At 53.0% G+C, this 21,611-nt stretch overlaps 1 protein-coding gene across 1 annotated transcript in view; it reads left to right on the plus strand.

Annotated features, from left to right (window-relative positions):
• Window positions 1-21,611, plus strand: part of LOC115085853 (zinc finger protein 11-like) — a 36,822-nt gene that overhangs the window by 6,839 nt on the left and 8,372 nt on the right. The window contains exon 3 of the mRNA XM_029592357.1: window positions 6,155-6,274. Coding sequence (XP_029448217.1) covers window positions 6,155-6,274 — 120 coding nt within the window. The remainder of the gene's footprint in view (window positions 1-6,154; window positions 6,275-21,611) is intronic.

The raw sequence follows: 21,611 nt of genomic DNA on the forward strand, positions 1-21,611 counted from the left end.
GTGCGCGGTGCCTCCCCGGGGGGGAAGGCACTTCTCGGTCCCTCACTCTTCGGTCCTCCATGACAGCCTTGCCCGGGCGGCGCGGGCCGGCCCCTCCCCCATTCCTGGCGGGAACGGCGGCCATCTTGCATGCGCTGCGCCCTGAAGGGGCCCAGGCAGCGCGGGGGGACGAGGAAGCTTCGGAGGGCTCACCCCCGAGGTTAATACCTGAGACAGACCCGGAGGAAGGCCCGCTGGGGCAGGGTCCCCCGGGGCCCCCACCCGCGGAGGTCCCCCCGACTAGACCGGGGTTTTCCCCGGAGTTTATCCGTCTGATGCATACGGCTTACCTACAGGACCTGGCTGCGCTCTCGGATCCGCCACCACCCAAGCTACCGCGACCTTCGCCCTCCTATCCGGCCCCCCCCCGCTCCGGCGGGCGTGGGGGCCCCACAGCCCCCCAGCCAACCACGGCTCCCGGTGGGCTCGGGGGGACTTGGGTCGGCACCAGCTTCCCCTGGGTCGGACCCTGCGGCGGCGGGTCAAGGGGACTCCACTTCAGAAGGTGAGGATCCGCGCACGCTACGTCTCTTCCAGCGGGAAGAGCTGGATGACCTGATCCCCCAGATCATCCAGGGGTTGGACCTTGATCCTCCGCCGGATCCGCCAGCTCCCGTCGCGCCCGCTGTAGTCACCTCCTCAAAGAAGGAAGACCCGGGGCGGGCAGCCCTTCGCCCGAGGGCTCGGGCTTTTCCCATTCACGAGTCGTTCCTGCAGCTTCTCACCAGGGAATGGAATGCCCCGGAAGCCGCGCTGAAGGGCACCCGCGCCATGGAGAGGCTGTATCCGCTGCCGGAAGATTTCCTGGATCTCATCAAGGTACCCAGGGTGGACTCCGCGGTGTCGGCGGTCACGAAGAGGACGACCATACCGGTGACGGGTGGAGCAGCGCTAAGGGATACGCAGGATCGCAAGTTGGAAGTTTTCCTCAAGCGGGTCTTCGAGGTCTCCGCAGTGGGGCTGCGGGCTGCGATGTGCAGCTCGCTTGCCCAGCGGGCCAGTCTCCTCTGGGTGCAGCTACTGCTCACGTCCCAGGCGTTGCCGCCCGAGGAGGCCGCTCAGGCGGATCGGCTCGAAGCGGCGGTGGCATACGGGGCAGACGCTTCCTATGATCTGTTTCGGGTCCTTGCCCGCTCCATGGCCTCGGTGGTGGCGGCACGTCGACTCCTCTGGCTACACAACTGGGCGGCGGACACGTCCTCCAAATCAAGTCTGGGTTCCCTGCCGTTCAGGGGTAAGTTCCTGTTCGGCGAGGATCTGGACCAGATCATCAAGTCTCTGGGGGAAAACGCGGTCCATCGCCTGCCGGAAGACAGATATCGCTCCACCAGGGCTTTTTCGTCCTCCAGGACCAGAGCCAGGGCACAAAGGCGCTATAGGAGCTATAGGCCGGCGGCGGCTCGGCCCCCTGCCCCCAGGTCTCAGCCCTGGTCTCGCTCCTTTCGCGGGCGCCGCCCCGCGCGCCCCACTTCCACGGCGGGACAACCTTCACCCAAGTCCTCTCAATGATGTTCAGCTCGCCCACTCCGCCGTCCCCAAGATTGGAGGGCGGCTGGCGTTCTTCTACGAGGAGTGGGCGCGGATCACCTCGGATCAGTGGGTCTTGGACACCATAGGACGCGGCTACGCTTTGGAGCTTGCCCGCGCTCCGAAGGGTCGGTTCATCTTCTCGCCCTGCGGCTCGGCCATCAAGCGAAGGGCGGTGCAGTCGACGCTGGACAGACTGTGGGAGATAGGCGCCATTGTGCCCGTACCCTCCGGAGAGGTGGGCTCGGGCCATTATTCCATCTACTTCGTAGTACCAAAGAAAGACGGCTCCTTCCGCCCCATACTGGACCTGAAGGAAGTCAACAAGTCCCTCAGGGTGATCCGGTTCCGCATGGAAACGCTGCGTTCGGTGATCGCGGCGGTACACCAAGGGGAGTTCTTGGCCTCCTTGGACTTGACGGAGGCCTACCTTCATATCCCCATTCGCCAGGAGCATCATCGGCTTCTACGGTTCAAGATTCTGGATCAACATTTCCAGTTTGTGGCGCTTCCGTTCGGCCTGGCAACGGCCCCACGCACCTTCACCAAGATCATGGTAGTTGTGGCGGCTGCCCTTCGGAAGGAGGGTATTCTAGTTCATCCTTATTTGGACGACTGGCTCATACGGGCGAAGTCTTTTCGGCATGGCCAGGCGGCAGTGGCCAGGGTGATAGAGTTCCTGCAGTCCCTGGGTTGGGTGGTGAACTTCTCCAAGAGCTCCCTCGTGCCTTCGCAGCGCTTGGATTTCTTGGGGGCGACCTTCGACACCCGTCTGGGGGCGGTTTTTCTACGACAGGACAAGGCGCACTCCCTGCGGGAGCACATACAGCGGTTCTCTGCATTACCAGCTCCCACCTCCTGGGACTATCTACAGCTCCTGGGGGTGATGGGCTCCACCATCGACATGGTTCCTTGGGCATTTGCGCACCTCCGGCCGCTACAGAGAGCACTCCTATCCCGCTGGAAACCACTCTCGCAGGACTACCAGGTGATACTCCCGCTGCCCCAGTTTGCACGGAGCAGCTTGGACTGGTGGATGGTCCCGGAGAATCTGGCTCGCGGCGTGTCCCTCGAGCTACCAAATTGGGTAGTGGTTACCACCGACGCCAGTCTCGTAGGCTGGGGGGCAGTCTGCGACCGCAGCGCCACGCAGGGGACGTGGTCCGCGGAGGAGTCGACGTGGTCCATCAATCGTCTGGAGACCAGAGCGGTCAGGCTGGCGCTGCTTCACTTCCTGCCGCTCCTTCGGAATCGGGAAGTCAGAATCCTGTCGGACAACGCGACCACGGTGGCCTACATCAACCGACAGGGCGGCACCCGCAGTCCGCAGGTCGCGCTCGAGGCGGTGATGTTGATGCAGTGGGCGGAACGGCACCTGGCCCGTCTGGTGGCCTCGCACATAGCGGGCGTGGACAACGTCCAGGCGGATTTCCTCAGTCGCCAGTTTCTGGATCCCGGAGAGTGGGCCCTCTCCGACGCGGCCATGCAGCTGATCGTTCGGCGGTGGGGTCCCCCCCACCTGGATCTTATGGCATCCGCTCAAAACACCAAGGCACCTCGTTTCTTCAGTCGCCGGAGAGAACGGGGGGCGGAGGGCGTCGATGCTCTCGCGCTCCCGTGGCCGGCCGATCTGCTTCTATACGCGTTCCCCCCGTGGCCACTGGTGGGAAGGCTACTACGACGGATAGAGGCTCATCGGGGGACCGTCATCTTCGTCGCGCCAGAGTGGCCGAGACGACCTTGGTTTGCGGACCTCCTTCACCTAGTAATCGACGGACCCATCCGGCTGGGTCATCTTCCCCGCCTCCTCCACCAGGGCCCAGTATTTTTCGACCAGGCAGAACTCTTCTGTCTTGCGGCCTGGCTTTTGAGAGGTGTCGCCTCCGACAACGGGGATACCCGGAGGCGGTAGTGTCCACGCTGCTGCGCTCCCGAAAGACCTCGACGTCGGTGGCCTATGTGCGGGTCTGGAAGGTGTTCGAGCTGTGGTGTACCGGCCTGAACACAAGACCCTCGGAGGCGTCGGTCTCTCAGATCCTCCAGTTCCTACAAGAAGGGGTGGACAAGGGGCTCGCTTACAACTCACTTCGGATTCAAGTGGCCGCTCTTGGCTCCCTCCTGCGCGACGGAGGATCGCTGTGGCGACACCCGGACATCGCCCGTTTTCTCAAGGGGGTCAAACATTTGCGGCCTCCACTGCGGGATCCTTGTCCCTCTTGGAGTCTCAATCTGGTACTGCGTTCCATGTCAGGACCTCCGTTTGAACCGCTGCGGAATGCAACAATCAAGGATCTCACCCTCAAGGCGGTGTTCCTGGTGGCCATCTGCTCCGCACGGCGTATTTCGGAGCTGCAGGCCCTGTCGTGTAGAGAACCTTATCTTCGGTTCTCCGATTCGGGAGTCTCACTTCGCACTGTCCCCTCCTTCCTTCCGAAGGTGGTGTCCACTTTCCATGTGAATCAGACGGTGGAACTTCCATCGTTCTCTTCGTCGGAGCCGCGGTCTCTTCGTCTCCTTGACGTCAAGCGCACTCTGAGGCTCTACCTGGAGGCTACGAATGATTTCCGGACTTCTGACCATCTCTTCGTCCTTTGGTCCGGTCCCCGGAAGGGATCTCAGGCCTCGAAGACGACCATTGCCAGATGGCTGAAGGCCGGCATTGCCGCCTCCTATATTGGGGTGGGGCGGACTCCCCCACCCGGCATCGTAGCACATTCCACACGCTCTCAGGCGGCCTCCTGGGCTGAGAGCCGCTCGGTATCTTCGCAAGAAATCTGTAGGGCGGCCACCTGGAAGTCGTTGCACACGTTCTCGAGACACTACAGACTACATCTCGCCTCGTCCGTCCAGGGACACTTTGGCGAACAGGTCCTCCGAGCAGGCCTCGCAGGATCCCACCCGGGTTAGGGAAGCTTGGGTACATCCCACTGTCTGGACTGATCCAGGTACGTACAGGGAAAAGAAAATTATTACTTACCTGCTAATTTTCGTTCCTGTAGTACCATGGATCAGTCCAGACGCCCACCGCATTTGGGTCCTAGGTCCTATTCCTGCTCGGCTGTATGTGGATGCTGATTCTGTTCAACTGTGTCTCCCGTTACAGTAGTGTCCTTACTGCTGCTGTTTGTGTTTCACGTGTTTCCAGTTTTTATCACTGTTCTTTTCATCGTTCTCTTGGAGGTTGACACGCTATGTTCGTGCCCGACCACTCGTTGGTGGGTCGGTTTCAGTCTCCTACGTTAACACTCAGCGGCTTATTGTTGCCGTCTTGTTTCAACTTGATCCAAGCAGGGGGTTTCTGTTTACTCGGGCTCTGATATACTCGATACTGAACTCCTGCAGAGGGGGTAGTAGTACTTAAGGTGACGCCCCCTCGAAGCTTTGGGCTGACTCCATCTGCTGGATTGGGGACATAACCCACGGTCTGGACTGATCCATGGTACTACAGGAACGAAAATTAGCAGGTAAGTAATAATTTTCTTCTAACATTTGTGTAATTGTAAACCAAGACCCCGGCATCACGCTCGAACCTAGGCTGCAGCCCCTGCGTTTTCCCTTAGCCTATGCCCTAGGCAGGGTCCCGGGCCTAGCTCTAAGGTGAGATGTCGGCATCGTGCTCGGGCGTAGGCTGTGGTCCCTGTTTTGGGGCTTGGCCCTTGCCCCTTCTTTGGGGTTCAGCGTATGCCCTAGGCGAGACCCTGGCCCGATCGGAAGTTTTAAGTGAATTACACGATTGTTTAATTCAATTCATGTCAGGGCCCCCAAAATGAAACAAATATCCCTTCTTCATCATCTTTTGCAAATTTGTTGAAAATGAATGCATATTCCTATTCTCCACCCACAGCATTGAGCAGGTGAAATCACTGAGTCACTGATACTGTTTCTAATGAGCTGGCAAGCCCACCACGCTTCCAGGTACCTTACCACCTGCCGTCCAGCCTTCCCCAGGATTTGTCCCCTGGGAGATGGCTGTGAATCGTATCAATCCCGTATGATTGCTGTGAGGCTGACAGGCCATGATCTGAAGGCAGGGAACACTTCGTTCTTGCATGTACTCTGCACTGTATTCATACATGTACTGAAGGGGATACAGAGAAACTTCTTGTGTTCCCTGTATTTTTGCAGATTGTTGGAGTAAATGTTTTTGTAATAGTTACACAGCAGCTTTTCTGGTCTCACAGTGCTCGTCCCCCTCCACACTGCCTAGTGGGTCAACCGTGATCCTGCCTGTCTCTGGTCTTCTCCCACACTAGATCTTATCAGACCCCTAAGCACCTGACCCTCGCATACTTGATTTCTCTCACTGTTCTGCTTTCTTCCACCTCTGCTCAGCTCTCCCAGGCCTTCACTGCCCTCTCAGTGAAGAAATATTTCCTCCTGTTTCCTCTGATCCTCCCTCCTTCCACCTCTGTACCTGGAGCCTTTTTCTATAGAAAACGTCCCATTCTGGGGCCCTGGTGCAGCCCACAAGGTATCTGAATGTCTCTCTCAATGCATCTTTCCCTTCAGTGCAATCCTCCTGCAGAAAATGAGCAGTGATATTATACTGAGTGACTGTGAGAAACCTAATGCAGTGCTCTTACCCCAGGAACAGGCTCCCCCACCATCACCCCTGAGATTATATCCCACATTGAACGAGGGGAAGAGCCGTACATCAGGGATGAGCCGGGATCAGAGGAAGGAGGCACTGGGAAAAGCAGCTGCTCAGGTGAGTGCAGGAATAAGAGGGAGCGGGGTCAGACTGCTGAGCTGGAGAGTGGAAGTGCAGAGACCCCTTCACAAGCTCCTCTGCAGATCTCTGGAATCACTCACAGGGTATCTGTGACAGGCAGTGGTTGTGTTTGGGTCATTTATTTATATTCAGATACCCAAAGCCGCAGAGTGTGTGATTTACATTACATGATCTGTCCCTCAGTGCGTTTCCAGCCACCTGCGGTGCTGTCAGACAGCACAGCTGGGTTACTGTGAATGGCACAGCCATTAGTTTTTTTTTGTAATTTATTGTTTATTAACACAACCATAGATGATAATGTCATACAGTCAATTGAACGGATTGAAACCGTATACAGTGTGGTCATTACATGCTAGATTAACATCGCTGACAGAGTGTTGATGCACCTAAGCAGTATCTTGATGTTATAATCTGGTATGGTTGTGAACCCTGGATCGTAGTGAGAGCTGACTCCACCCACAGGGAGGAGCCCTGTGGGGACTCACCACGATAGGCGTGGCCTCAGCAGAGAAGGACACAGAGAAACTGAGACTTTATTTATACTGGAACGTAGGTGAAATGCCCACCTAGTGGAAGATAAGATGCAGTCCAGAGTAGTAATGTTGCCCAGTGATGATATGCCTGGTAGTGGTCCTCAGAGCGGGGTACGCCGGGGAATTCCTCCTCAGATGGAACACCAGTAGGGTAGATCCGGTAGTGGACCGCAGCACGAGGTACGCCGAGAATCTTTACTGTCGTAAAGTACTGTCGTACAGTGTCCCCCCGCCCCCCTACACACCCTCCCTCCCTCACCACCCCATCCATTTTATGGCTTCCTGATATTCAGTCACCACCTCTCCTTCCCATCGCCACCCCCTGCCCCCTTGTACAGTTCCTACCCCACCCCGCCTCCCCTATGCGCTTCATCCCCCACCCCCGCGCTACCCCCCACTTTGTCGTCCCTTGTATATAATTAATTTATGTCCAACCTGGTTAACCACATGTAATCTCATTTAATAACTGTGGCGCCCGTTGGCTCTACAGTAAAGTTGTCACCTTTTAACTTCCTATCCTTCCTCCATCTATCATTGTAATTTCCTTTCTCAGTTGTCTGTAAACCGACATGATGTTTTGGTTTTTTTTTTACGAATGCCGGTATATAAAAGTTATAAATAAATAAATAAAATAAATGAAGAGGTGTAGGAGGTCAGCAGAACGAAGTGTAGAAGGTGGTTTGCTGCGGGGAGCACGGTAGTGGCCTGAGGATCGGGGTACACCAGAGGTCCTTCAGCACGATGGTTTAAAAGTAGGAGCGTACTCAGAAGGCTGAAAAGAGGCTGAGGCCCAAGCAGGAGAGGAAGGATACTCCAGACAGGAAGGCCCTCCGAGGAGCAGATAGCCAGAACGCAACAAGGCCCCCAAGGAGCGGGTACCTATAGCATCCAAGTCCAGGAACTCAGGGAAGGTTCTGAGTAGCGAATAGCGAAGCATCTCCAAGTAGAGTGGAATTCAGCAGGGAGGAAGTACTTGCTAACTCGAAGGAAGCAAAGTCCAGTCAGCTCAAATACACTGGCGGGTGACGTCATGTGGAGGGGACGCCCCTGAGGTGGATAAGAGAGGGCCTGCCGCGCGCGTGTGCCCTAAGTAATCCCTGATTCAAGATGGCCGATGGGATCACCCACGCCGTCCCGGGGACGGAGGGGAAGGTGGCATTTGCAGGCTGAGGTCACCATTCTTGCCAGAATCGCTGGTGCAGGGAAAAAAGAGATGAGCATCAAAAGTCACAGTCTTCTGCGACTGACGGGCGCAACAGTACCTCCCTTCTTAGGGCTCCTCCCAGGGGGTTTCGGCGTCCTTGGATGAAATTGTCGAATTAAGTCCTTGTCCAGGATTTTGTTAGCAGGCTCCCAACTATTTTCTTCTGGCCCATATCCTTCCCAGGATATAAGGTACTCCCAGTGCTTTCCACGCTTACGTACATCGAGGATGTCATCCATTTGGTACGTGATGTCCTCTCCGGCAGCAAGAGGTTGCGGGTCCGGAGTCTTCCTGGAAAACTCGGAGAGGATAAGTGGCTTCAAGAGAGATACGTGGATGGCATTGTGTATCTTCATGGAAGTAGGTAGCTGCAGACTGTAAGTCAGAGATCCCAGACGTCGGAGAATGGAAAAAGGGCCAATGTAGCGAGGAGCGACTCTGACAGAAGGCAGCTTGAGACGGATGAACTTGGAACTAAGCCACACCTTGTCTCCCGGTTGGAATTGGGGTGCAGCTCTGTGATGAGCGTCATAGCTCTTCTTGGCCTGTTGTCGCACCTTATACAGAAGGTCTTTGGTCTGTTTCCAGAGCTGGAGAAGTCCCTCTGCCGAAGCCTGGGCTGCAGGAGATGAAACCGACAAGGGTATTGGCAGTGGAGGTAATGGCTGACGGCCATGCACTATTTGGAATGGTGTTGATCCAGTAGCAGCTGATGGGTGTGAATTCAGGGCGAACTCGGCCCAGGGGATCAATTCTTCCCAGTCGCTTTGCCTGGAGTTCACGTAGGAGCAGAGGAACTGGTTAAGTGTACGGTTCATTCTCTCAGTTTGACCATTTCTTACACAGAGCTCTCCAGAACTTAGCCGTGAACTGTACACCTCTATCCGAGAGGATATGCTTTGGCATGCCGTGCAGGCTGATATATGCTGTATAAACCGTTTAGCCAGTTCTGGGGCAGATGGTAACTCGGGTAATGCCAGAAAGGGCGCCATTTTTGAGAAGCGGACCACTGTGACCCCTATGGTGGTGTTTCCGCTGGACACCTGCAAGTCAACAACAAAATCTGTCGCGATGTGCGTCCAAGGTTTGTCTGGAGCTGGTAAGGGCTGGAGAAGGCCCCAAGAGCGACCGGCCGGAGGCTTCTGTTTTGCGCAGGTGGTGCAAGATTCAACGTCCGCTTGGATGTCCGCCTTCATTGAAGGCCACCAGTAGTACCTTTATAAGATGGGTAGCGTTCGAGATTGCCCAGGGTGACTGGCTAATAGGGGATCATGAGCCCATCTAAGAAGCTTCTTTCTCAGGGTCCGAGGAACTACCGTCTTCCATGCTGGAACGGAATGGGTGGCGGCCAGAATCACCTCTGCAGGATTGATGATATGGCGAGGTGCATCCGGGACATCCTCTGAAGTAAAGGAGCGTGAGAGAGCGTCTGCACGCGTATTTTTGTCAGCAGGACGGTTCTTGAGCAGAAAGCAAACCCGGTTAAAAACCAACTTTAAGGTTTCCTTATCTCTAGTCTTAGCCTGATCAGCTGTATGTGCTATGACTTCCCTCTAAGCACAGCTTTCCCAGCAATCCAAACACAATCTCCTTTGACATCAGTTGTAAGGTTAAATGCAACGTATTCTTTCCATTTATCCTGAAGGTACTCCCAGAATTCTTTATCATGGAATAATGCAGGATGTAGCCTCCATTGAAACCTGGCGGAAACCAATAAGTAGTCCGTTCTGGAATAGGAATCATGTACTTTAGAGTAAAAAAAAAAAATCTGGCTCAGAGGGATGCAGTGCGATTCTTCATCTTTCAACAGCACATTGCTACACTTTTCTTCATTGAGTATTTGTGAAAAAAATTGGTCTCTGTCTAGTATTGTTCGGTGATAATAGGCCAACTCTATGAACTCTTTCTACAGTGATGGTTTCGGTGGCTAAGGAGAGCCCGAGCATTTCGGGAAGCCATACTTAAAGAAGGTGAGGTAACTCCAAGTCTTTTACGCTTTCAGGGACCCCGATCACCCGGAGGTTATTTCGCCTACCTCTGTTTTCCTGATCCTCTCTACACATTCCAGGAGGTCAGTGTTTTCTTTTTTAATAGCGGTCAGTTCCAACTCCAACCGATGGGTTAACATTTCCTGCAAGACAACCCAATTCTTCCAGGGAATCCACCCGCTTTCTCTGTGCCTCCATGCCATTCTTGAGTTCATCAGTTGAGGATTGTAATTTATTCAATTTGTCCTCAATTTGTCCTCAAGATAGTCCTCGATATCTCCTGAATCATATCCTGCATGGCCTTCTCAATCTCAGGCGCCATTTGTAATTCAGATGGCTTGGTTTTCTCTCTACTCACTCGGTGTCTTCGTGGTCATGCTGTCCTAAAAATACAAGTTTCCATTGAAAAGATATGATCCATATATATATTTTTTTTTTTAAATAACAATTATGCATGGATCCGGATGTCAATTCTAGGTTTCCAAATTAACAGAAATATAGGCCCGAACAGAGCTCCTCTCTCATGCAGTTTCCTAGCCCCAGGTGTCATTGGATCACTCATGGTCTTAAGGAGCTTCCCTGGCCCCTACTTTCATTTTGGGCCGACTTATTATGTTGCTATGTTCCAGTGCACACCTTGGAATCCGGGAGCGAGGCTTTGATCCGACTACCACCCATAAAAGAAATCATAAGATCCCCACTAATGCAGATCCAAACATTAGAATAAGAAATCACTCTCCTGCAGTGAAAGAGACACATTTACTGTGCTTCCCAAATGCATCTTCTGTAATGCAAAGAATGAAATCAGACCTTGCAGATACCAAACACCTCAAGGACACCATCACCAGAGGAGGGCCCTGGCCTGGTCTGACTGTATTAAAGATGGGAAGGGTTGCACTTTCTGTGCCCAGATGACTCCTAAGGGCCGTTGCGCACACCAAAATAAGATGGAAAAGTTGTTTGACTCCAGAAAGTCTGAGCCCTCAACTTCTGCATCGGGGGTGTCGACACCCAGAGGACAGTTGTGCCGGGTCCCTCTATCTCCTGGGGTTAGTTATCAGACTTCACGGTAAGTTTATGCATTCTTTGCAGTTGATTCTCGACAGTGCTGCTTCCCTGTGGCCACCGGTCATTGACCACGTGCCACGTTCTTTTTCCGATGACATCTGGTTTCCGTCATTGTCCAGTGCCCCTGGACCATGTCCATCACAGACCCCCATGAGGTCCTTATTTTGTGCCTGGGAGCATCGCACAACGTCCAGGGTTGCACTTTCTGTGCCCAGATGACTCCTAAGGGCCGTTGCGCGCACCTCCATAAGATGGAAAAGTTGTTTGGCGCCAGAAAGTCTGAGCCCTCAACTTCTGCATTGGGGGCGTCGACACCCAGAGGACATGAGTCTCGGTGACTCCAGCTCCAGCATTATCTTCCCCACCGCCGGGTTCTCAAGTGGAAATGGGCGCGAGGGATCGTCCGCTTTCCATCTCTTCCTGTTCAAGATCTGGTTCCTCGCCATCTCCTTTGGCTCCAAGGAAAGATGGGGCCGAGCATTGAGGGAAATCAAGCATCGCCATTGATCACCATCTTCCCTTGGCTCCAAGCTCGGGAAGACACCAGCACCTACCAAGCTACCTTCGAAGCGACCCCGGCCTGAGGATGTCACCTCCCCATTGAGGCCGAGGACCCAAGGCAATCCCCACTGGTTCCGGTGATGGGCACTGATCCCCCTCTGGGCTCCGACAGGGATCTGGTTTCATCTCCTCCTCCTTACGCTGTTCTATCGTCATCAGCATTTGAGGAGGAGTTGGAGCGCTGAGTGCAGTTGGCGGTCGGCCGAGCTCTACAAGGCATCAAGTCACCGGCCCCATCAGGATCGGGTCTGCCACCAGAACCGACTCCATTGGTACTTGCACCTTTGCTAGAGCAGCTGACTTTATTGCTTGGTGTGTTGCCAACTCAGCCTATACTAGTGCCCCGGACACCCTCGATGCCGCAGGGGACACCGGTGCATCCCTTGCCAGTCCCTATTCCTGTGGTTGATGAGGGAAGACATTGAGTTCGGTGGTCCTGCTCCCATGGACAACCCCTTGGGTGGCGCTATCCCTCCTGGGGCCTTTGAGATCGGTGCCTTTAGGCCAACCGATTCCCTTGATGCCTCTGGTGGTCGTAGGGCTTCCAGTGCCAGTGCACCCTTCAGTGCCCACACCTAGGCCTTTGAGGCTAACGGTACCTTTGGGTTCCCAGCCTAGGGGGCGCTATAGGGGCTCCCCCTCTGGTGTCCCCAGGCACTCTGAGTGAAGAGGATGCTCCATATGATCCTTGGGAGGTGTCCTTGTCCTCTTGGGAGGAATCAGAGGACTTGCCCTCTGAGCCATCTCCCTTGGAAGAGAGGCGTAGATCTCTGGTGGAGGACTTGACTTTTTCCGGCTTTATGAGGACTGTGGTGGAATCGGAGCTATTCCAGCTCTTGACTGAACAAGACTCCAGGCATAAGATGCTGGAAGTCCTCCAATTTGTGGATACCCCTAAGGAGGTAGTAGCACTACCGGTGTACAACATCTTTAAGGATCTGTTTGTCCAGCTGTGTGAGCATCCCATTTTGATCTCCCTGCTGAACTGAAAGACTGATGCGGTTTACTTGGTACAACCTACCATGGGGTTGAACGCCACCAGCTTCGACACCAATCGGTAGTGGTGGAATCAGCCTTCAAGAAGGCGAAGAGATCATGGATCCATGCTTCAGCTTCCCCAGGTTGTCATCACTGAGCCCTGGACGTTCTTGGTCTTCCAAGGGTCCATTCTGGCAGCCCGAATTGCATTTTACCAATGCTATATGAGTCAGCACTCCAGGAACCTCTGGAAACAAACTCAAGATTTGGTGGAACGCCTTCCGCATCAACTTCAGGAGGATTTCCTGAAGGTGATTTAGCAGGGACTGGAGTGTGACAAACATAAGGTCCGGTCTGCTTATGATGTCTTCGAAATGGCAGTGAGGGTTGCTGCGGCAAGCATAGGTGCTCGGCGTATGGCCTGGCTTCAAGCTTCAGACCTCCGGTCAGAAGTGCAAAAGCGTATTGCTGACCTACCCTGTACCGGGGACAATCTCTTCAAGGATAAAATCAAGGCAGATGAAATTTAATGTGGGTAAGTGCAAGGTGATGCATATAGGGAAAAATAACCCATGCTATAGTTACACAATGTTGGGTTCCATATTAGGTGCTACAACCCAAGAAAGAGATCTAGGTGTCATAGTGGATAACACATTGAAATCGTCGGCTCAGTGTGCTGCAGCAGTCAAAAAAGCAAACAGAATGTTGGGAATTATTAGAAAGGGAATGGTGAATAAAACGGAAAATGTCATAATGCCTCTGTATCGCAATCTCTCGCAACCATCGGAAGTACCTCTGCATTCTAGTTGTTGCGTCGGTCGGTGCTCGACGGCTTCGCCCTGTTTGCCTCCCTTATTCACAGCTCCTCCCACTCCTCTAGGAAAGATGGCTACCACCGCGTCTACAAGCTGACCTCTCCGGCACCCCAGAATGGCTTTGGTGCAGCCTCCAGCCATTGCTCCTCCCAGGTGCCTACTAGGGTGCGCGCGCAACCCACATTTTTATGCTAACCTTGGTGCGAACCTCGAGGGCATTCCCTCATGCTGACGTCACACCATCCGGGTATATAATCTTTGCTACGTTGCTATCTCACCGAGTTAGCAAGGACTTGAATCCGTCCCTGTCTATGCTACTCTGCCGCTTCCGTGCAGCCACTGGAAGCTCCTTACTTGCCCTTCGGGGTAATTGCTAACCTGGTTACCCACTCCTCGGGGGCCCTCTGCTTTATTTCAGGTGTCTTACAGGGAACTGGTACTCGCTCCTCGAGGGCCTGCTCTCCCTGCCTCGGTGCCTGTACGTTGTGTCCGTCGGTCTTCGACGGCTTCGCCCTGCTTGCTTCACCTTATTCTCGGCTCCTCCCGCTTACCTGGGCAAGATGGCTACCGCAGCGTCGACAAGTCGACCACTCTTGCGTCCCCAGAACGGCTATGATGCAGCCTCCCGCCATCGCTCCTCTCAGGTACCTATTAGGGTGTGCGTGCGTGCGCGCGCAACCCATGTCTTTGTACCACCCTTGGCGCGAACCTCGAGGGCATTCCCTCATCCTGACGTCACACCATCCGGGTATATTACCTTCACAGATTTTCTAGTTCGTTGAGTTGGCAAGGACTCAAATTCATTCCTGTCTACGCTACTCTGTCGCTTCTGTGCTGCCGCTGAAAGCTCTCTCTCTCTGCCCTTCGGGGTATCAACTAACCTGGGTACCTGTTCCTCGGTGGCCCTCTGCTTTCAGGTGCCTTACAGGGAACAGGTACTCGCTTCTCAAGGGCCTGCTCTCCCTGCCTCGGTACCTGTACCTTCTACAACTTATCTGGTGGAATTGCGTACCTACAGCTAACACCGAGTGAGTACTCTAACTTCTCAGTCTATCTCATCCACAGTAACTCCTCGCTGAACATCCTGCTGCGGAAACTCCTGATGTCATCCAGGAGAGAAGGGCTCCTGTGGCCATCTTCAAGCTGTATAATAAGAGTTCAATTCCGGTGTTTTGTGTCTCAGATTTTAGCCCAGTGCTGTGACTCCTCATGGGGCTCCTCCCCATGGGCGTGGTCATCTCCACAGCACCCAAGGATCCACCAAAACACACGTAATAACAACAGATTGCCAACTTAATGGATCTGGCTCAGCTCACGGCGTTCCAGGCCATTCCAGGCCTGGCCCAGCGGATCACCGAACAGCAGACTGCGCTGGAAGGACTGACCGCTGCATTTAATCTACTACACAAACAGATGAACTCGCCTTCCACCTCAGGTAAAAGAAGCTAAACCGTCAGAGGTGACGGTCAAGACTACTGTGCCTCTAGCAGCTCCCACCCGCTTCTCGGGAGAAGTATGGAGATGCAGAGACTTCATTAACCAGTGCTGCATGCACTTTGCATTACAACCTGGACACTTTCCCATGGCCTATGCCAAGACTACTTATATTCTGTCGTATCTAGACGGACAAGCCCTGTCTTGGGCCTCTTCGCTGTGGGAGCGCGAGGATCCGATTCTTCATGACCTTGAAGGATTTCTCGAACTATTTAAATCGGTTTTCGATGATCCTGCCCGGTATACCATTGCAGGATCTTCCTTGGTTCACCTGAAGCAAGGGAGCAAGACCCTAGCTGACTTCGCTATCGAATTCAAGGCACTGGCGTCTGAATTATCCTGGGACCCAAGATGCCTGTAGACTCTGTTTTTTGAAGGACTGAACTCTCGTCTGAAAGACGAACTCTCAGCACGAGAGATGCCTGAAACCTTGGCTGAACTAGTGAAACTGGCAACCAGGATCGATCGCCGGCTTCGTGATAGAGTTCAAGAGACCATGACTTCCAGGAGACCCTTTCTGAGTGAAGTCCGAGTCAAATCTGCACCCAGGCCCGATCCCTCGGTCCCAGCAGCCGGCGAAGAGGAGCCTATGCAGTTAGGCCGCAGCCACCTGACCTCAAAAGAGAGAAGAACGCGGAAGAATTTAGGGCTGTGTATGTCCAGGAAACTGGCAGACCTACTACTCCAGTAATGCCGGGGTTGCCGCCTCAATATGCATCTTTTCAAGATGTCTTTTCGAAAGAAGCTGCAGATGTACTTCTGCCTCACAGACCCTATAACTGCGCTATTGTACTGAAGCCGAATACGGAGCCACCCAAGGGCAGAGTGTACCCCCTGTCCATGGCAGAAAATAAAGCCATTTTTTTTAATTATGTTTTTATTATGTACGTAAGTTTGTAAACCGCCTAGACGGACACGTAAGTGCCCAAGTGCGCGGTATATAAAAAAACTTTTAAATAAATAAATAAATTCAGGAAAATCTCCAGAAGGGCTTCATAAGACCATCCAAGTCCCCTGCTGGCGCAGGCTTTTTCTTTGTGGGCAAAAAGGACGGCACGCTGTGTCCTTGCATAGATTACAGGGGCCTCAATGCAATAACAATAAAGGATCGTTATTCCCTGTCTCTGATTTCAGAGCTATTCGACAGACTACAAGGAGCTCAAATCTTTTCCAAACTGGATCTGAAAGGAGCCTACAATTTACTTCACATTTGACCTGGCGATGAATGGAAGACGGCCTTCAACACTCGAGATGGCCACTTTGAATATCTAGTGATGCCTTTCGGCCTGTGCAATGCTCCGGCTGTCTTTCAAAATTTAATGAATGACATCTTCTGGGACCTCCTCTATAAATGTTGTTATTTACTTGGACGACATCTTGATATTCTCTCAAGACATGACCACTCATCAGGAGGATGTTAGGAGAGGACTAAAGAGGCTCCGTGAGAACCATCTTTACGCCAAGCTATCCAAATGTGAATTTCACAAGGAGTCAGTGCCTTTCCTAGGCTACATCGTTTCCAAACAAGGCTTCCAAATGGATCCACAGAAGCTGGAGAGTATCAAGAAATGGGCTCAATCCTCTGGGTTAAAAGCTCTCAGACGCTTCTTAGGTTTCACCAACTGCTACAGGACCTTCATCAAGAATTACTCTTCACTTACAGTGCCGCTTACAGCTATGACAAGGAAAGGTGCCAATGTTGCTAATTGGTCTCCCAAGGCAATAGCTGCATTCCAGAAGCTAAAGGATGCCTTTTCAAGCAAGCCGTGTCTTCGACACCCTGACCCCTCTAAGCCTTTCATCGTGGAGGTCGATGCCTCAGACGTTGGCATGGGGCGGTGTTAAGCCAGGCTGATGATTCTAAGGTTCCACATCCATGCTCATTTTTCTCCCGTCGCTTCTCTCCTGCTGAGAGAAATTACAGAGTTGGAGACAGAAACTTCTGGCTATAAAGATGGCATTTATAGAATGGCGCCCTTGGCTCGAAGGAGCGCAACATCAAATAACGGTCTTCACAGACCATAAGAATCTGGAGTATCTCCACCATGCTCAGCACCTAAATCATAGACAAGCGAGATGGTCTCTATTTTTCAACAGATTCAACTTCATGCTCAAGATAAGAACATTAGAGCTGACACTCTATCTCACTCATTCCTCTCTGAGGACATTCCAGAGGAACCGCAACACATCATTGACCCAGAACGGGTTATTTTGGCAGCTACTCACTCAGTACCTGCAGGAAAGACTATCGTACCGAAGAACCTCAGAAAGAAGTTATTGGCTTGGGCCCATGACCCCAAACTCTCAGGACATCCTGGGCAACGTAGAACTCTGTCTAAGCTCCAATCCTTCTATTGATGGTCCACCATGAAGGAAGACACTTTCTCCTACGTCGCTTCCTGCGCTAACTGCACTAAACAGAAGACCACCGCCAGGTCGTCCATGGGGTCTACTCCAACCCTTGCCAGTACCAGAGAACCATGGACACATATTGCCACAGACTTCGTGGTAGATTTACCATCTTCAGGAGGAAACAACACTATTTGGGTAACTGTAGATCAGTTCTCGAAGATGGCTCATTTTGTGGCTTACCCACCGCCATAGAGCTCACCAAGTTATTCATTGCGCACATCTTCCACCTGCATGGCTTGCCTAAGCACATAGTCTCCGATCGAGGAGCCCAGTTCACAGCTAACTTCTGGAAGGCATTATGTAAGAAGTTCGATATAGCCCTCGATTTCACATCAGCATACCATCCTCAATCCAACGGACAAACAGAGAGGATGAACAGGACACTCAAGTAGTTCATTCGTGCCTACGTAAACATCCGACAGAATGATTGGAGCGAACTGTTGCCAATGGCAGAATTTGCCATAAATTCTCATCCAGCAACATCCATTGGATCAACACCATTCGAAGTAGTCTACGAACGACTACCACTGTCACCACTGCCACTTTCATTATCCGTGTCGTCCCCGGCAGCTCAATCTACTGCCAAATATATCCAACAACTCTGGACTCAGACAAAAGAGATGCTTGTTAAAGCAGGAATACAGGCAAAGAAAGGATAGGATGCTCATCACTGAAAGGCTCCAGACTTCAAGCCTGGTCATAAAGTCTGGCTTTCCCCTAAGCACTTAAGACTTAAACTTCCTTCAGCTCGATTTGCTCCTCGCTTCGTTGGACCATTCTCCATTCTCCAATGACTAAGCAATCTCACCTACAGTCTGAAGCTACCATCTACTTTAAAGATCCACAATGCATTCCACGTCTCACTATTTGAAGCCAGTGAGTTTTCCAACAAGATCCCTGAAGTTACACCAGTCGATGCAGAGGAAGACATCGAATACAAAGTTGACGCAGATCTCAATGTAAGAAGACGAGGCAGAGTATGGGAATGCCTCCTGTTATGAGATGGGTATGGTCCTGAAGAAAACTCATGGACACCACTGACAAATATCCTGGATAAAAAGATGCTACAGGACTTCCATAAATTGCATCCTCAAAAACCTAGACCTGGTAGGAAACAGCGTGGACGCCCTTTGAAGGGGGGTACTGTTGCGACCGTTGGTCTTCGACGGCTTCACCCTGTTTGCCTCACCTTATTCACGACTCCTCTCGCTCACCTGGGAAAGATAGCTACCTCCGAGTCGACAAATCGACCACTCTGGTGTCCCCGGAACTGCTATGGTACAACCTCCAGCCATTGCTCCTCTCAGGTACCTACTAGGGTGAGCGCGCGCACGTGCAACCCAAGTCTTTATGCTAACCTTGGCGCCAACATCGAGGGCATTCCCTCATGCTGACGTCACGCCATCCAGGTATATAATCTTTGCTATGTTGCTAGCTCACCAAGTTAGCAAGGATTTGAATCTGTTCCTGTCTACGCTACTCTGCCGCTTCCGTGCTGCCGCTGGAAGCTCCTTACCTGCCCTTCGGGGTAACTGCTAACCTGGGTACCTGCTCCTCGGGGGCCCTCTACTTTATTTCAGGTGCCTTACAGGGAACAGGTACTCGCTCCTCGAGGGCCTGCTCTCCCTGCTTTGGTGCCTGTACTTCTACTAATCCTGGTGGAATCGCACATCAACAGCTGACATCTAGTGAGTACTGTCATCTAGTAGCTGACATCTAGTGAGTACTCTCCACTCTATCTCATCCACAGTACTATCCTCGCTGGGAGACCTACTGCGGGAACATCCTGTACCAACAAGGAGAGAAGGGCTCCCTCTGCCAAGATCCCTGAGACTGCAACTACTAGACTGCCTCACTACTGCCACCTCTGGTGGTCCTCTACGAGCTGTGTAATAAAGAGTTCTGCGTTTTGTGTCTCTACAAGTCTAGCCCAGTGCTGTGGTTCCTCACGGGGCTCCTCCCGTGAGGAACCACAGCACTGGGCTAGACTTGTAGAGACACAAAACGCAGAACTCTTTATTACACAGCTCGTAGAGGACCACCGTGAGGAACCACATGTTGTCACCCTCCACAGCACTCAAGGATCCACCAAACACACTTAACCATAACGCTAGTGGGAGAGGAGCACTTTCAATATCGAGTGCTGCTCTTAGGCCTGACATCTGCGCCCCATGTCGTCACGAAGTGCCTAGCGTTTGTGAGTGCAGGTCTTCCCCTACCTGGACGATTGGCTCATCAAGAGCAACACCAAACTGGGGGCACTGCAGTCTCTCCAATCCACCATCCAGAGTTTGGAGTCCTTGAGGTTTCTGATCAACTACCCAGAGTCCCATCTTGTTCTATCCCTTCAGCTGGACTTCATTGGGGTCAGATTTGACACAGTTCAAGGCTGGGCATTTTTGCCCTGGGACCGGGCACTGGCCCAGTGTTCTTGGTGGGGGAGGTCTCCCAGAGTCGACAGGCCTCTGCACACAAGGTGCTGCGTCTCTTTGGCCATATGGCAGTGACAGTTCATGTTACGCCCTTTGCCCGACAGCACATGTGCAGAGCACAGTGGATTTTACAGTCCCAGTGGTGCCAGGCCACCCAGGACCTTCGGGCACCCATCACGGTCACCACGCCCCTTTTGGGGCTCCCTTTCGTAGTGGAAATCCCATTACAATTTAGAGGTGGGGAGACTTTTCCAGGTTCTTCCTCCTGGAAGAACCTGGAAAAGTCTCCCACACTGGGAGGCAGCCTGAACCCGAACACCTGATGCCTCCCACCTGAGTTGCGGAGCCTATGTTGTAGATCTCTGCACCCAGGGTTGATGGTCCTCGCAGGAGGGACATTGTCAGATAACTTCCTGGAGCTCCGTGCTATCCAGTACGCTCTCTGGACATTCCGGGATCGCATATCCAATATGTTGGTTCTGGTCCAGAGCGACAATCAGGTGACGATGTGATACCTGAACAAGCAGGGGGACCTGGTTTCTTTCCTTTTTTGTCAAGAGGCTGCCCAGATCTGGTCCTGGGCCCTGTCCCAGGGCATACTTCTTCGTGCTATGTACCTGCCAGGAACCGAGAATGTGGCGGTGCATGTTCTGAGTCGTTCTTTCCGCCCCTACGAATGGTCCCTAAAGCCAAGAGGTTGTGACTTGGATCCTCCGCCTCTGGGGAATCCCGGATCTGGATCTCTTTGCATCCCCTTGCAACAAGAAGGTGGAGCAGTTCTGCTCCCTGTTCAACGGGGATGGCAAGCCGACGTCGGATGTCTTTGCCGCCATTGGGGCTCTGGCCTCCTGTATGCGTACCCTCCGCTTCCGCTGGTGACGAAGACTTTCCTGAAGCTACAACAGGTCCGGGAACCATGATCCTAATTGCGCCTAATTGGCCGAGACAGATCTGGTTGGAGCTTCTGTAGGACCTCTCCTTCTGGATGCCGATCGGTCTGGCCTCTCCAGACCTGGTCACTCAGGATCAGGGCAGGCTGTGTCATCCCAACCTCCAAGCCTTATCTCACACGGCATGGATGTTGAAGGGATGACCTTGCAGGCCCTTGGCCTCTTGGAAGAGATGTTTTGAGTCCTGCTGGAGTCCAGGAAGCCTTCCACTAGGGGGTCCTACAAGCTCAAGTGGAGGAGGTTCTCGGCTTGGTGTGAGTGACATAGGTTAGATCCTTTCTCCTGTTCCACCTTGAAACTTCTGGATTACCTTGTGCACCTCTCGGAGGCTGGTTTGAAGACCACCTCCATGAGAGTCCACCTCAGTGCTATTGAGGCTTACCACAATGGGGTGGATGGGTCCCCCAGCTCGATGCAGCCTCTTGAGGGACGCTTCATGCGTGGCCTACTTCAACTCAAGACTCCGATTCGGCCTCCGGCAGTATCCTGGGACCTCAGTGTGGTCTTAGCCTGCCTCATGGGGGCCCCTTCTGGGCCCCTGCGGCCATGTGACCTGAGGTGTCTCTCCTGGAAGGTTCTCTTCCTAGTTACGGTCACCTCTGCACGCAGAGTCAGTGAACTTCAGGCGCTGGTGTCATATCCGCCTTATACAACACTCTTTCATGATAAGATGGTTCTGCAAACACACCCTAAGTTCCTGCCACAGGTGGTCACAGAAGTCCATCTCAATCAGTCTGTCGTCCTGCCCACCTTTTTTCCAAAACCGCATTTGCACCAGGGCAAATGGGCTCTGCACACCCTGGATTGCAAGGGGGCCCTAGCCTTTAACCTGGAGCGTACGGCGGGCCATAGGCAGTCCAAGCAACTGTTTGTCTCTT

Source organism: Rhinatrema bivittatum, chromosome 2, assembly GCF_901001135.1.
Source record: "Rhinatrema bivittatum chromosome 2, aRhiBiv1.1, whole genome shotgun sequence".
In the NCBI taxonomy this organism is placed as follows: Eukaryota; Metazoa; Chordata; class Amphibia; order Gymnophiona; family Rhinatrematidae; genus Rhinatrema; species Rhinatrema bivittatum.